We start from the raw sequence: 13294 nt of genomic DNA on the forward strand, positions 1-13294 counted from the left end.
ATTAAAAAATGGACCTCCCGGATTCCCCTGGTTGTGCAGTGGTTGAGAATCCACCTGCCAATGCAGGGGACGCAGGTTCGATCCCTGGTCCAGGAAGAGCCCACATGCCGCGGAGCAACTAAGCCCGTGCGCCACAACTACTAAAGCCCGTGCGCCCCAGGGCCCGCGCGCCGCAACTACTGAAGCCTGCGCTCTCTAGGGCCCGAGTGCTGCAACTACTGAAGCCCGGGTGCCTAGAGCCCATGCTCTGCAACAAGAGAAGCCACCGCAATGAGAAGGCCGCGCACCACAACAGAGTAGCCTCCGCTCGCCGCAACTAGAGAAAGCCCGGGCACGGCAACAAAGACCCAAGGCAGCCAAAAAAAAAAAAAAAAAAAAGGACCTCCCGTATAAAACTCTAGGTTTCTCAATTCTCTTGAAAAATAAGTTCTGGCAGCCTTGGGCCTGCATCCTGCACCTGAGACACCCCTCTAGATGGGGCCTCCCCTGTGGGTCACCAGCCCTGCCTGCCACCCTCCCTGGTCCTGAAGGCTTTTATCTCCATGACAGTTATTAAAACTTTCACTACAAAAAATCCCCTTGGATCCTGTCTTACCCCTCAGGGGCGGGACGGGGTTGAAGCACATCTGTGGCCTCCAGTCAGGAGTCCACTCATCCCAGAAGGCACCAGAATCACTCCCAGCCGAGTGGCTACCCTGACGACTCATTTGATTCTTAAACAGTCTCACCTCAAATTCTCTCTTAAAGATACTGGTCATGCCCATCTCTGTCACAAAATACATGTGGCTGCTTAATAAAGAAACATGTTTTTTTAATTTTTATTTTAAAATCCAGAGGCTGGCCCTTCAGTCGTGTGGAGGCTCTGGCCACGCCCTGGCCTCATTGGATCCTGATGTTCCCAGTTAGCGGGGGAGTCTTCCCGCTCCAGCAGGACTCTTGACTTTTGTTTTAGAGCCAATAGAAACTCCTTGATTAAACTTCAACCGCTGGCTCAGGAATGTCCACACGGTACACTAAACAGCAGGAAACTCCCACTGAAGGGAGGTTCTGAGGGCAGGGCTGATGTCCCCGGGAGGCTGGCCCAGACTCAGCCAATTCGGGCTGTCATCCTTGCGATTTGATGGAATTTGTTCCGCTGATCAAGCAGCACATCCTCTTTGAGGAGAGCACCCGTTTCTGGTTGAGGACAGGGATAAAGCCGGACGTGGTTTTACCTTTGAATGGCTGTTCTGGCAGCAGCAGGCCTGCTTTAGGAGAAGCTGTCACCCTCCCTGCCCACTCTGGCCACAGCTGTCTTCTGGTGGCGTCTTCTCTCCCGGACTTGCCTTCAGTTCAACTCTCCAAGCCAAGCATTGATGTGCGTGTCTGTAGTGTGAGGCTTGGGTCGAGGCCAGCAGAGGGGCAAGTCCACCCGGCTGGGCCCCTGCAGCCCACTGTGGAGGGCACTGGCTAGAGTCACGGATGCCACTGGCAAAGCCACAGATGCTCTTCCCCAGACAGACAATACACAACACTTCAAACTTCACACACATGACCACTAGGCAAGACGAACTTGGACGTGTGCTTTACTTAGGAGATGGGTGTGCTGACTCCAGGCAGGTGGGGGAGAAAGGCCACACCGTCTTGAAGGGAGTGCGAGAGCTGTCTGGGGGGCTGGCTCGGAGGATGGCAGCAGTTCGGTGGCCAGCAGATGGGGAGGGAGCATCAGGGAAGGGGACACTGTGGGAAAGCCACTCAGAGCTTCAGAAGGACAGAGGAAGAAGGGCACCCGAGCTACCTGTTCTGGCTGCCCGGCGGGCCCACCGGTCGCTTGGTTCACACCCACTGCGGGCATCTGAGCTTTGCCTGAACCTCTCCTGGGATGGAGAGAGCCTTTCCTCCCAAGGCAGGCTTTCCACCCCGGCCTGCGTTCGGGACAGTGTGTCCAGACCCTGGGCGGAAATGTGTCTCCACAGCTCCCACTAATTCTTAACTTTCTGAGTCACAGATGCCATCAGCCATTTGGCAAAAGCTACGGGCACTCTTCCCCAGAAAACGGATGGTACACACAACACACATCACATAGATGATGGTGGCCAAGGTGAACTTGGATGTGTCCCTTGGGCACTGGGCCTGTAGGACTCAGACCAAATCCATCCTTCCTCCCCTGGGACAGTGTTTCACAACAAGGCCCACGGGGACCACGTCTTCTTGTGGACGTGTCCCTCCCTTATTTATCAGACACCACCAACCCGGGTCTGGTGCCTGAGGTCAGCAGGGAGCTCCGAGGAGCTGACTAACCCCAACCTCACGTAGTATTCCCTCGGGATGGACTCCAGCTCTGTCACCCCCAGGTGACATCTCTGCCTCTGTCCATCTCTACTCACCAGTGCCCTGCTCCTACCTGGATGACATGGCCCAATGCCAACCCAAGAAATAACACCACGCACTGCCATCTTCCTAAAGGTTGTTTTATTGTAAAACCATAAATACAACACTGACATGAAATCATTTAAGCAACTGATCCTCTCTAACCATTAAAAGGATGTCTTTTTACCTTGGCATCAACCAACCAGGAAATAATGTTGCAAGAATTCGGGGGGTAGGGGGTGCTGATTTCTGGGTGGGGGCTTTTGGCGATTTAAGGAACCAAGTGGAACCTTCCTCTTCTCCCTGGGAATGTCCCACTTTTGGACAAGAACAGACAGGTAAAAACAGCAACATTTAAACAGCTCAGTTTTAAATTTTATTACTTTGTAAAAATCTTTTTTTTTTTTTTTTTTTTCCTGTTCCCTTCCTCCATTTGACATCAGTAAAAGTTTTAAACACCAGAAAACTGATTTGGCCGTAAATGGAGAAACGGTACCAAAACGAAATGAAACCCAAAATCCAAAGGACAAACAGAAAAGCCTAAATAAACCCTCAAGTTTGGTCTCGGGGGTTTACATATCACAAGAACTGTCAACTCAACCCCCATGCAATGTGACTCCTTGGAGAACTGGTGGGTCCACACCAACGACACAGGAGACCGCAAACAACGTCTTTTGTTAATTAACACAGCAAGGGTGACACTAGGTAACTTTTTTTTAAATACAGTACATGGTACACAGGGTCCCAAGATAACCCTGCATAAACCCCTTGTGGAGACTTGAGCCAAAGCACTGGCTGTTTATAAAAATATTGTGTTGCTACAAAAGTATAAATTAATGCTACCGGTATTAAGAAATATTAAACACATAAAACTTATAAGGATTAAGAAAAATATTCATTAATACCTGTAGAAAACTCTGGCCTAAAAAAGATATTTTTTTTGTGTTTGTTTTTTTGTAAATTTTTTTTTTTTGTATTTTTTTAAGATGACTTGAGTTTCTTGCACTCGAAGAGAGAGACACAGTCAGCTGTGCCTATGGTATTGCCTAGAACGTCTTAACTACTGAGAAAGGATGAGGGTGCACACGCATGGGTACTGAGTGGGGCCTGGGAGGAGGGGCACCAAGGCTTTCTCAAGATTTACCTGATGTGAAAGAATCACCGACGCAAAGTTACGGGGAAAAGAAAAAGGGAGGATCATCAGAAAACAACTGAAAATAATTTATGCTTTTTAAAAAATCTCTCTGCTTCAGGTGGTTGTACAAAATGATTTCCTGATGCTTGGCATCTGAATGGCCCTGGACGCACTGCCCGGCGGGTCTGGGAGCCTCCAGCCCCGCAGGTCCCTCTGTCTCCAGCCCCGTGCCAGTTCACGAGCTCACTCACCGCTTTGGAACCCGGCCACCCCGGCTGGGTGGGAGGGAAGGGTCCCAGGCGGGGAACGGCTGGCACCTGGGTTGTGGGAGGAGCCCCCCTTTCCGGCTGGCCTCAGACCCCATGGTCTCTTGCCAAGCTGGACTTCAGGAAGCGCCACAGGGATCCCAGGCCCCTGAGGTTGCGGACCAGGCTGGGCTGTGCCCCTTTAAGGAACTTTGGTTCGAAGAGTCAAGGTGCCCAGTGGGACGCATGGGTGGGGAGGGCCCCTATGGGTCCTGATGCTGACACCCAGCTGCAAACTCAGCAAATCCTTCTCTGTACAGCAGTTGAACCTTTAAAGCAACGCCCGTGGTGGTGGAGGGGCATGAATATAACAAACAGCAACCCGATGCCCTTCACCCTCATCAAAGCAGGAGCTGGTGCCTCTTCGCACAGAAACTACAGGGCCCCTCCAGGGAACGGCGGGGCTCCGCTGACCACGATCCTCAAACGCAAAGGAGAGAGGAAGAAAAACAACAACAACAAAATCCTCCAGAAAACCCTGAAAAGGGGAAACCGGGTGGGAAACAGAAGAGGGAAAACACTGTATCATTGGTTCACCATAACTGGCCTAGCAAACATTAGCCACAGTGAAGAGGGGGCAGGCCCCTTCCCAGTTCTCCCACTGGCCCGGCTGGATACAGGGGGGCCGAGACAGGAGCCCTCCACCCGCTGTCTCCAGGGGACAGCCTGAGCCTTACTTAGCCTCTGGGTTTCATCTAAACCAGCAGCCTTTCTCGAAGCCCTCCCTCAGGTACGTCCCAGGGACACAGGCGCTGTCGCTGTGCCCAAGGCCAAGGGGCAGAGCTATGAACTTGCCCGGCTCAGGGGGGCAGGAGGAGACTGCCGGCCGTGCTTTGGGTGCCTCCTCTTCCCGTCTCTGCAAGCACATCCATCGTCACGGCAACATCCAGGTACTGTCCCCTTCTGGGCCATTTCTCACAGGACCTCCCTTCTCCATCCACATCCCAGGTTCATTCCAAACCTTTCTGGTGAACCTGTGGCCCCCAAGAATGCGTGCTGAATCCCTGAATGCAGCTCTTCAGATGCCCACTTTCCAAGGAGTCTAGTCCAAGTGCAGGCGCAAGCCTAGAGGACCCCTAAAGGCAGAGGGTCCGCTTCACAGTGGAAAACACGCCTTGCAGAGTTTTTCTCTGGTGTTTCTCGAAAGTGCAGGAGAGAAAGGAGCAAACTGAAGGAGAAGACGCTTGCCAGCCTACAGAGCTGGTGTCAAAAAAAGTCCTTCCCAGAAATCTGGAGACGCAGAACTTCTCAACTGTGTCATCGGACTGTCCTCTCCTCATCAGGAAACCTCAGCACCCTTTTCCAGCCAAGAGCCAAACCCCGAACGCCAAGCATGAGGCCATCAGGCAGGTTGGTGGCAAGGCGTCCTCGCCCGTGGACACAGCAGGTGGCTTTCTATGCCGTGAACCCCGAGATGAAGTGCGGCCAGAAAGGAGCTTTGCCCAGTGGCCCCTCTGTTTTGTTTCCTGGTTTCTAACTACCATCTGGAGGGAGGCCTGGCTGGTGGACCTGGGCACAGGGAAAAAGAACCATGTCGGCACAAGGGCATCCACTCACGACGACTGGGATGGCACCGCTGCTCTTGGTGGAGCCGAGACCCGCCAGTTACTTCAAATCTGAGGGACCACCCACGAGATATTGGTCCTTGGCTTGGGCTTTGGTGGTGAAGCCAACTGACTTCAGATGAGGGGGAAAACCCTGCAGAGTGGAGGTGTGTTTTCTCCACCTCCCCTCTGGGGTCCGTGTGTATCAACGCAAAGGCCATTTCTGTCCTGGGAATCACACGGTTCAGGCAAGTTGTGTCCAAGTCAGCAGGCAACCGCCTTGAGCTGTAAAGTCCTAGAGTGTTCACAGAACTGGGAGGCAGAAGACAAAAACTTTCCGAAGGTCAATGCCGGGCTAGGGGCCGGGAGATGAACTGGAAGAGCCGACCTCAATCCTTTGGCTGAGCTAGAATTTGGATAGGGTGGATATTGCTGGAGATGAGGGGCCAGTGGCTGGGCCTGTGAGATCTTTGGGTTTTATGAAGCTGTTCACTGCAACGGGCTCTGCACTATGGGAGCTGTCTGCATGAGAAAGCAGATGGAGGGGGCACCTTGGTACAGCCTTTCCTGTTGGCAACGAGTTTCTGAAGAACCAGAGGCTGCAAGAGAGAAATGACTACCTGCCACCTTGTTCCCGTATCTGGATGAGGCAGCCCCAGGAGACAGCTTGCCGAGACCCAGTGGCACTCACATCACACCTGCAGAGCACGCCAAGCCCTAAGGATTGAACTGAGGTGGAAAGGAGGAACAGGACAGGAGGTGACACATATGACTAGATAACTGGAATTTAGTAAGACTTGAATTTTTCTGAAGAGAAGAACGCTGATACCAGGGCTTGGTCCTGATGGCTTTGCAAGAAAGTGAAATGCCTATTTGCTAACTGAGTGGCCCCATAATGAGGCAACACCAGCACAGCTCCACTCTAAGAAGAGGGAGGATGGGCTCCAAGGCTTGGCTCCCACTGACCACACAAAACGGGCAGCTCCCATCCTCCTCATGTGGTTCAGAGTGCCAGGTCATGGACCCTTCCCCAGCAGCAAAGCAAAGCTGGAGGCCTTTTGCTGTAGGCATCTGTCACCCATCAGCAACCCTGCAGCCACCTTCTGGAATGCCGCCAAAAGTCTCATTGAAAAGTCTGCCGATGCTCCCATATACTCTAGGAAGCGACATGAGGTGACTGTCCAGTGCAGATGGAGGCTCTTCTGACGGCGTGACCCCAATTGGAAGTGCTGTGGAGTTAATACCCAGAACTTCTCCGGGAGAGGAAATGGCATGGTGGTTCCTGAGACCATGGCTTGCTGGAGTGAATGGGGAAACGGCCCACTTTGAATGCCTTTCAGTGTGTCCAAGACTCGGAGGGTTAGTTCTCACGAGGCAAAGTGAGCAGGCTTGACACCTGGGACAGTGTTCTGGTCCATGATCCTAAGCCTTGAGTTTTCAAATCAACTTTACTTCCCCAACTTTACTGCCACGGACCCGGGGGAGAGGGCCGCTGTACAGTGCTTTTTGTAGTCGAGGTATCTCACAGTTGAACAATGTTTTGTTACTAGGAAGGGAAGGAGTGGACTTGGTCAACCCCCAAGATGGTAGAATGTGCCTTTGCAAATGGCCCCCCATGATGGTAGGCATCCTCAGCCTTGGTGTAACTATCTCTATCCCACAGCCGTGGGCACTGGGGGGGGATATGGGACCACCAGCACTTCATTCACTGAGAGGTGGGGTGGGAGGCTGAGCACTGATCCTGACGGAACCACCTCTTCAGAGGGGAAAGGGTCACCCTGTTGGCATTTAGGCTGAGTGTGTGGAACCTAAACTGCTCACAGAGAAAATAAGCCTAAAAACATCTTTCACAGCATCAAGTTGAATGTGGCCTAATGCCATTTCACCCTCAAAACATCCATCATTTGGCCCACAAGGCACCATGCTCAACTACTGTCCTAGAAGGAGGGCTGAGGCTCGCGTGGGGACCCCCCAGGGCTGTGGGCAGCGGACCCGCCGGAATCCCCGGTGTCCTGGGGAGAGGAGGCCGTGGGTCTGAGGTGTGATGGATGTGAACATGGATCAACTCAGGAGTCCCTGCTGAGCTGGAAGGGTCAGTGACGTGGCGAGTAGTGTAATGCACTCTGGGTATAGAAATCAGACATTCGCAGTACCAGACACAGCGAGCCAGGAGGGCGGTCTTCCACTTACATTCAGGAGAACTCCTAAGCCACATGCTTCCCTATGGCTTCCACCGAACCCCACGTCTGTGAAACCTGTGACTCCAACCCCACTCCTGGTCTCCAAACAGCACAGCCAAGTTCATGGTCTTGGCTGTTCGAATACAGGAAAACTGGACTGTACAGGGAAGTCTAATAAAAACCTTAGGATACTGAATATACCACTGAGATGAGCTAGTTTACAGTGTGACTTGAGGAACAAAAAGGGCAATCAAAAAACAAACAAAAAAAACCTCCAAAATATAAGTTACAGACATTCAGTGCCTCCTAGCAGAGCCTAAATCAAATTTGAAAAAAAAAAGTAAAAACTGCTAAAATGTTAGGAAAAAAATTATTAAGGAGTGGAGACAGTATCTATACCTCTTTGAAAAATGTCTTTTTTTTCTATTTTATATTAAAAAGCAAAAGGTCAGCTTTATATTCTTAAAGTCTCCTTTCCTGATTTGGGGAGATAGATAGGTGTGTTTCTAAGGCGGCTGCCCCATGACACCCAAGGGTATCACAAAGGCAGCAGCTCAATGCCCTGAAGGTGAACAAGAACAAAGTCCAGTGCAGAAGCTGTCCATCTGATGCAGTTTGGAGAATCCATGGCAGGGCAGCCGGGGAGGGGTGGGGTACAATAGGGTCAGGAAGGCTTGGGGAGGGGGATGGAGGGCAAGGGGGACCACAGAGTGAAGGACAGAGAGCGTCAAGTCACTTCAGATCTCAGCTGCCTGAACATTTTACATCAGTTTTCTACCAATCTGCGCACCTGAAAATGGAGTCTTTTAAAGCCCCCTTACTGAGAAAAGGAGGTGAAACATCTTCCCTCTTTCCCAAACACTCAGCTTTCCTGACACGCCCAGTTTAATGCACACGCGCCCACGAGCAGGCGTGCATACATGCACCAGGGGAGTATGTGTGTGCATGTGTGTGTGACACTTCTGCGGCCACGCAGATGAGCACAGAGCCGCCCACGCCCAAAGTGCGCACGCGTGATTGTGTACACACATGCACACACACACTGAAAAAAGCACTTAAGTTTCCAGGGGGCATTTATAATGAGGTCCACAGTGTTTAGAACTTAAATTCCTTTTTCTTTGTTTGCGACAGTGTTGTGTGGTTTTTTTTTTTTTCCCTAACGTTCTCTTCTTTTTTCTTTGTTCTTTCTTTTCATCCGGAAGTCTTAAAGCATGTTGGATTTCAGAAACATGAGTTTGTTCATATCTTCTGGACTGAGCAGTCGCCTCCTTTTGATGAGAAGTGCTTGTTCACACATATTTACACACCCGCTCCTGGCCCCCACGGCCGGCACCGCGAGGAGCCAGAAGGCGAGCTTGGCGAGTTTTGTGTGCTTTTGGGTCACGCACGACCAGTACTGGAAGAGATCCGGGGTGGCCTGGAAGAGGGGCTCCTGCAGGTAATCGTACACTTCGTTCTTCCCGAGCCGGTTGTCCTCCTGGGCGGCGGGGTTCTCGCCGGGGGCGGAGCGGGGCTTCTTGGCGGCGGGCTCGAAGTCGGCCTCCTCGGTCCAAGACTCCTTGACCTCATTGATGAGCTCGCACACCTTGCCGATGATCTCCTCGTGCTGGTAGGGCGGGACGGGCCGCAGCTTCTGCTGTGGGTCCAGGATCATGGCCACCTTGTGTGCCGGGTGCACCTTGAAGTTCTCCTTGAGCGCCTCCAGGAAGAGGTGGCAGAGCTTGCTGACGGTGCCCGCGTCGTTGGCCTTGGCCGTGAACAGCTTCTCCAGCCTGACGTAGGTGGGCAGCACCAGCTGTAGGGTGGGCTGGCTCTCGTGGCTCAGCTCGATGACCGCCTGCTTCACCGGCGTCAGGATGGCGGCCAGGTTGCTGAGCAGGTGCTTGTTGAGGCTCTGGATGAGGTTCATCTTCTTGGCCCGGCTGTAGAACTCGCAGATCTGCTCGTAGCGCTCGTGCACCAGCAGCAGCGAGTCCGTGACCGAGTTCCAGCAGGGCGGCGGCGAGGTCTCCTCCAGCGAGCCGAAGGTCTCCTTGGCGAGGCCGGTAGAGCCCGCCAGGTCCTCGCACACATTGAGCAGCTCGATGACCTCGTGCATGCTGCGGGCCTGCAGCGTCCGCTTGCTCAGCACGCTCTGCACCACCGAGTTCAAGGCACAGGCTGAGCAGCGAAGGCACATGCCGGCCTTGGAGAAGGCGGATGCGCTCACCCGGCAGTCTGTCACGTACACTGTCCTGATCTCCGACATCACGAACTCCGACAGCACGTTCTGCACCCAGTGGTGCACCAGGTCGCCGCTGTCGCGAATGTCCGCGCCCTTCACGCCCAGCACGTAGCTCTTGATGTGGTTGCCCTCTGCCTGGTAGGCCGTGAGGATGTAGCAGGAGTCGGGGCCGACGCTCTGCGAGTGGCAGGTGACGCCGATGCCCAGGCAGGCGTTGCTGCCCAAGGCGCACGTCACCTTCACCTTCACCTGGTTGTACATGCGCGGCAGGTGCTTCAGCGCCAGCGTGTTGAAGTTGCCCAGGATCTCGGTGACTGAGAAGGCCCCGTAGCGGGCGCCGCTGTCCACCAGCGTCTGGGCCAGCTTCAGGAACTCCTTCCCGCTCACCACGCTCAGCGCGCCCAAGTCGGCACACATGACCCGCAGCAGCCGCTCTGCGATGTTCTGCCGCTCCTTCTCGGGGATCATGCTGTTAGGTGTTAAACCACTGGTCGTGGCTGGCAGGGGACACAAAGAGAGGTGTGATTAACCCTGCCAGTCAAGGCTCCTTGGTCTGGCAGTGGCCTAATACTCAAGCATCTAGTATTAGGAATTATGAACAGATTTCATCTTGCACACAAACTGATGGTCTTGGCAGTCTTTAACATGTGACGGTCTCACAGGAATAAAGTTCTGTGATTGATTAGTAATGCCTGCCGTGAGCATGGGAATTGACTGTAGTGATATGTGTGCAAATACTTGTTGCATGTCATTCACCTTGACCTCTGAAGCCAACCAGTCTTACATCTTCCTCAATATAGGAATGGCCTCTAACACAGGAGTCGCTAGTGAATAAGATACATGAGGCCACAGTGTCAGGAAAAAGCAGACAAGAGAAATCGTGGAGAGTGGATTTGGATTCTAATTCTGATTCTGTCACTAATTTGTGTTCTCTGACCACAAACAGATCACCTCTCCCCAGGCCGCCTCTGTCTATCCCACGAGGTCAGAATTCCCACCAATGAGGTCTCAGGCGTGAAAGTGCTTTGGAAACCATGATGCGTGGTCTTGCACCACCATGGGAGACACACAGGGGTGGGGATGTGGGAGCAGAGGGGAACAAGCTGGGGTTGGGGGGTAGGCCTCTGGAGGTGGGTGTAGTAGACTTCCACCAGCCCCCGGGTCCGCCCAGGAAAGACCTACTGTTGTTGGCACTGTTCCTCTGGGCCTGGGGCTTCCACTTCTCCTCCACGACAGCAGGGGGCGATCGGGACTGGTTGGAGGCGATGTTGTTCTCGTTGTCCGCTGTGGGCACAAAGGGGACAGTGTGTTTCCCTGAAGTGCAAGAGGCCTGCCGGCTCACCAGGCGAGGAGAACTAGAGCATGCGGGTGAAGGCAAGACTGGCCTCTGGGACTCAGGCCTGGGTTCAAATCTGGGCTCCTAAGACAACTATCTGAGGCCTGCAAAGCCTCATTTTCATCACTCGGAAGAATGAAGATAATCACACAATTGCTAGAAGGACTAACAAGAGATAATACAGGAAAAGAGCTGGGTACAGTGCTCAGCATGGAGTAAGCACTCAGGGAATGGGAACCGCTGTGTCCCGAGTCTGGCTGGGAGGCCTCCCCCAACACAAAGTTCTAGCTCTGAGACCCAGGAGGGGATGCCCATTACACCCCAAGAGGCCAAAAGCATCTCACACTCTTGCTTCTTTAAAGTGTGCCTTTTCATCTTTTTAGTATATTTTAAACTTAAATGAACACAACAAAACCAAAGCCCTATATGACATAAAGTATACAATTCTCAACCTCCTCATTACATGTAGGAAGTGGAAACCAAAGTCTAGATACAGGAAAGGATTTGCCCAGGAAAACACAGAAAACCAGCAGCAGAGCTGGGACGGACACCCCAGGTCCCCTGGTTCCTAGCTGCCTCCTCCCTGCATTTCCCTAATTTTTGTTAACGTGTGCATATGCAGCCATATTCAGTTTTAAGTAATGGGCAGGTGCCATACTCTATGCACGGTTACTCCTTGACATTTTTGTAGGATCATATCTGAGTGGAAATGGTCTGAGTTACATGCTTGTCATCACAAATGGCCACACAATCTTTTATCACACAATATTCCACAAATTGCTTAACTACACTCCAAGTCCTAAGTTTCTGGGCTGTGCCGTTTACAATATTACTATTCTGCTACGAACCTACTTGCCTAATATTCTAATATTGTTTCTCTGTGCTCTTTGGCTGTTGCTGTGGGTGTATTTCCTTGAGACATCATCTTACAGGTAGAATTCACAACCTGAGGATATGAATGGGTCAGTAGCCTCTGTTCAGGGTTGCCAGACATCTTTCTTCCATTCTCCTCAGTTTAAGGCATCAGGCCTTAGAGGTCAAGGCCACACTATTCATACCTAGAGAAGAGACTTCCCCAACTTCTACATATTCAGTCAGCCCTGCAAGACTAGTCAAGAGACTCTGGGATGTGCACTCAAGGAATATTTTGCAGCCACTAGAAAGGTGGTCATGTAGACTGGAGCAACATGGGAAAATGTGTAAGATAATGAAAAGCAAGCTCTAATCATAATGTCATATGTATTATTTATAGATACATATTTTAGACTCACAAGTCAAATAACGAACAAATCTATGCATCAAAAAAAGATGGGGAGGGGACTTTCACTTCTGCCCTCCAGATGCAAATACCTGCTAATCATGATGATATGATTGCTTTCAGACAGGCAACCCAGGGTGTGATCCCAGAAAAAGAAACAAATGCGATGAGCTCTCTGACTGTGCGACTTACTGCCTGGAAGCAGTTTTCAAGCTGCTGCGTAGGACCAGGGAACTGAACAGAGCCCAGCGGTCCCCTTGAAGAGGCAGAGATTAAAGTTCAGGCAGGCCCAAGACAGCTAGAATTTACAGGAAAAAGTACCAAAGAGGAGGGAGTTACAAAAAGAGAGAGCTCTGGAGATTACAATGGGATTCCCTGGAGTCTTTGCTGTAGCTAATCTGCCTATGCATAGGGTCAAATTCCACAGGACTAGGGAAAGAATCACTAAAATGCAGTAGGCTGATAACTCCCAGGGTTCCCACGTGGGGGAAATCATCTGTGTCCCCTCAACCAGAATGGAAAGACCTCAATGCATGAGAAATACTATGGGGCTAAATTAGCCATAGACTAAGCCACTAGATCTGCCCTAATACATTTAAAGAGCAAGCCTCCAAAGTATTAAGGTGATCCCAAGTAACAAACTGTAAGCCAAGTTTAATACTCTTAAAAAATACAAAATCTAGCATCTAACACTATAAAATTCACAGTGTCATTCATCTAATAAGTACCAGACATTCAAAATAGTAGGAAAATATGACCTATAACCAGGAGACAAACCAATCAATAGAAACAGACCTAGAAAGGACAGAGATGATGGAATTAGCCAATAAGGAGCTTACAACAGCTGTTGAAAAAAAATCAGTGAAGCTGGAGACAGAGCAAAAAAACTACCCAATGAAAACCAGAGAGAGTAAAAGGTTGACAATAAATAAATGGAGCATGGACAATGTTAAGTAGTTTAAC

General features: G+C 51.4%; 1 protein-coding gene across 9 annotated transcripts in view; it reads right to left on the reverse strand.

Moving 5' to 3' along the window:
- Nucleotides 1-2446: 2446 nt before the first annotated feature.
- The window catches only part of ZNF618 (zinc finger protein 618), a 182092-nt gene continuing 171244 nt past the window's right edge, over nucleotides 2447-13294 (reverse strand). For all 9 annotated transcript variants that reach the window (XM_061200054.1, XM_061200058.1, XM_061200057.1 and 6 more), the window contains 2 exons: nucleotides 10920-11021; nucleotides 2447-10234 (listed from right to left, as the gene is read on the reverse strand). In XM_061200054.1, the coding sequence (XP_061056037.1) occupies nucleotides 8718-10234; nucleotides 10920-11021 (1619 nt within the window). In that variant the 3' untranslated portion in view covers nucleotides 2447-8717. The remainder of the gene's footprint in view (nucleotides 10235-10919; nucleotides 11022-13294) is intronic.

Source organism: Eubalaena glacialis, chromosome 9 (assembly GCF_028564815.1).
Source record: "Eubalaena glacialis isolate mEubGla1 chromosome 9, mEubGla1.1.hap2.+ XY, whole genome shotgun sequence".
Taxonomy (NCBI): domain Eukaryota; kingdom Metazoa; phylum Chordata; class Mammalia; order Artiodactyla; family Balaenidae; genus Eubalaena; species Eubalaena glacialis.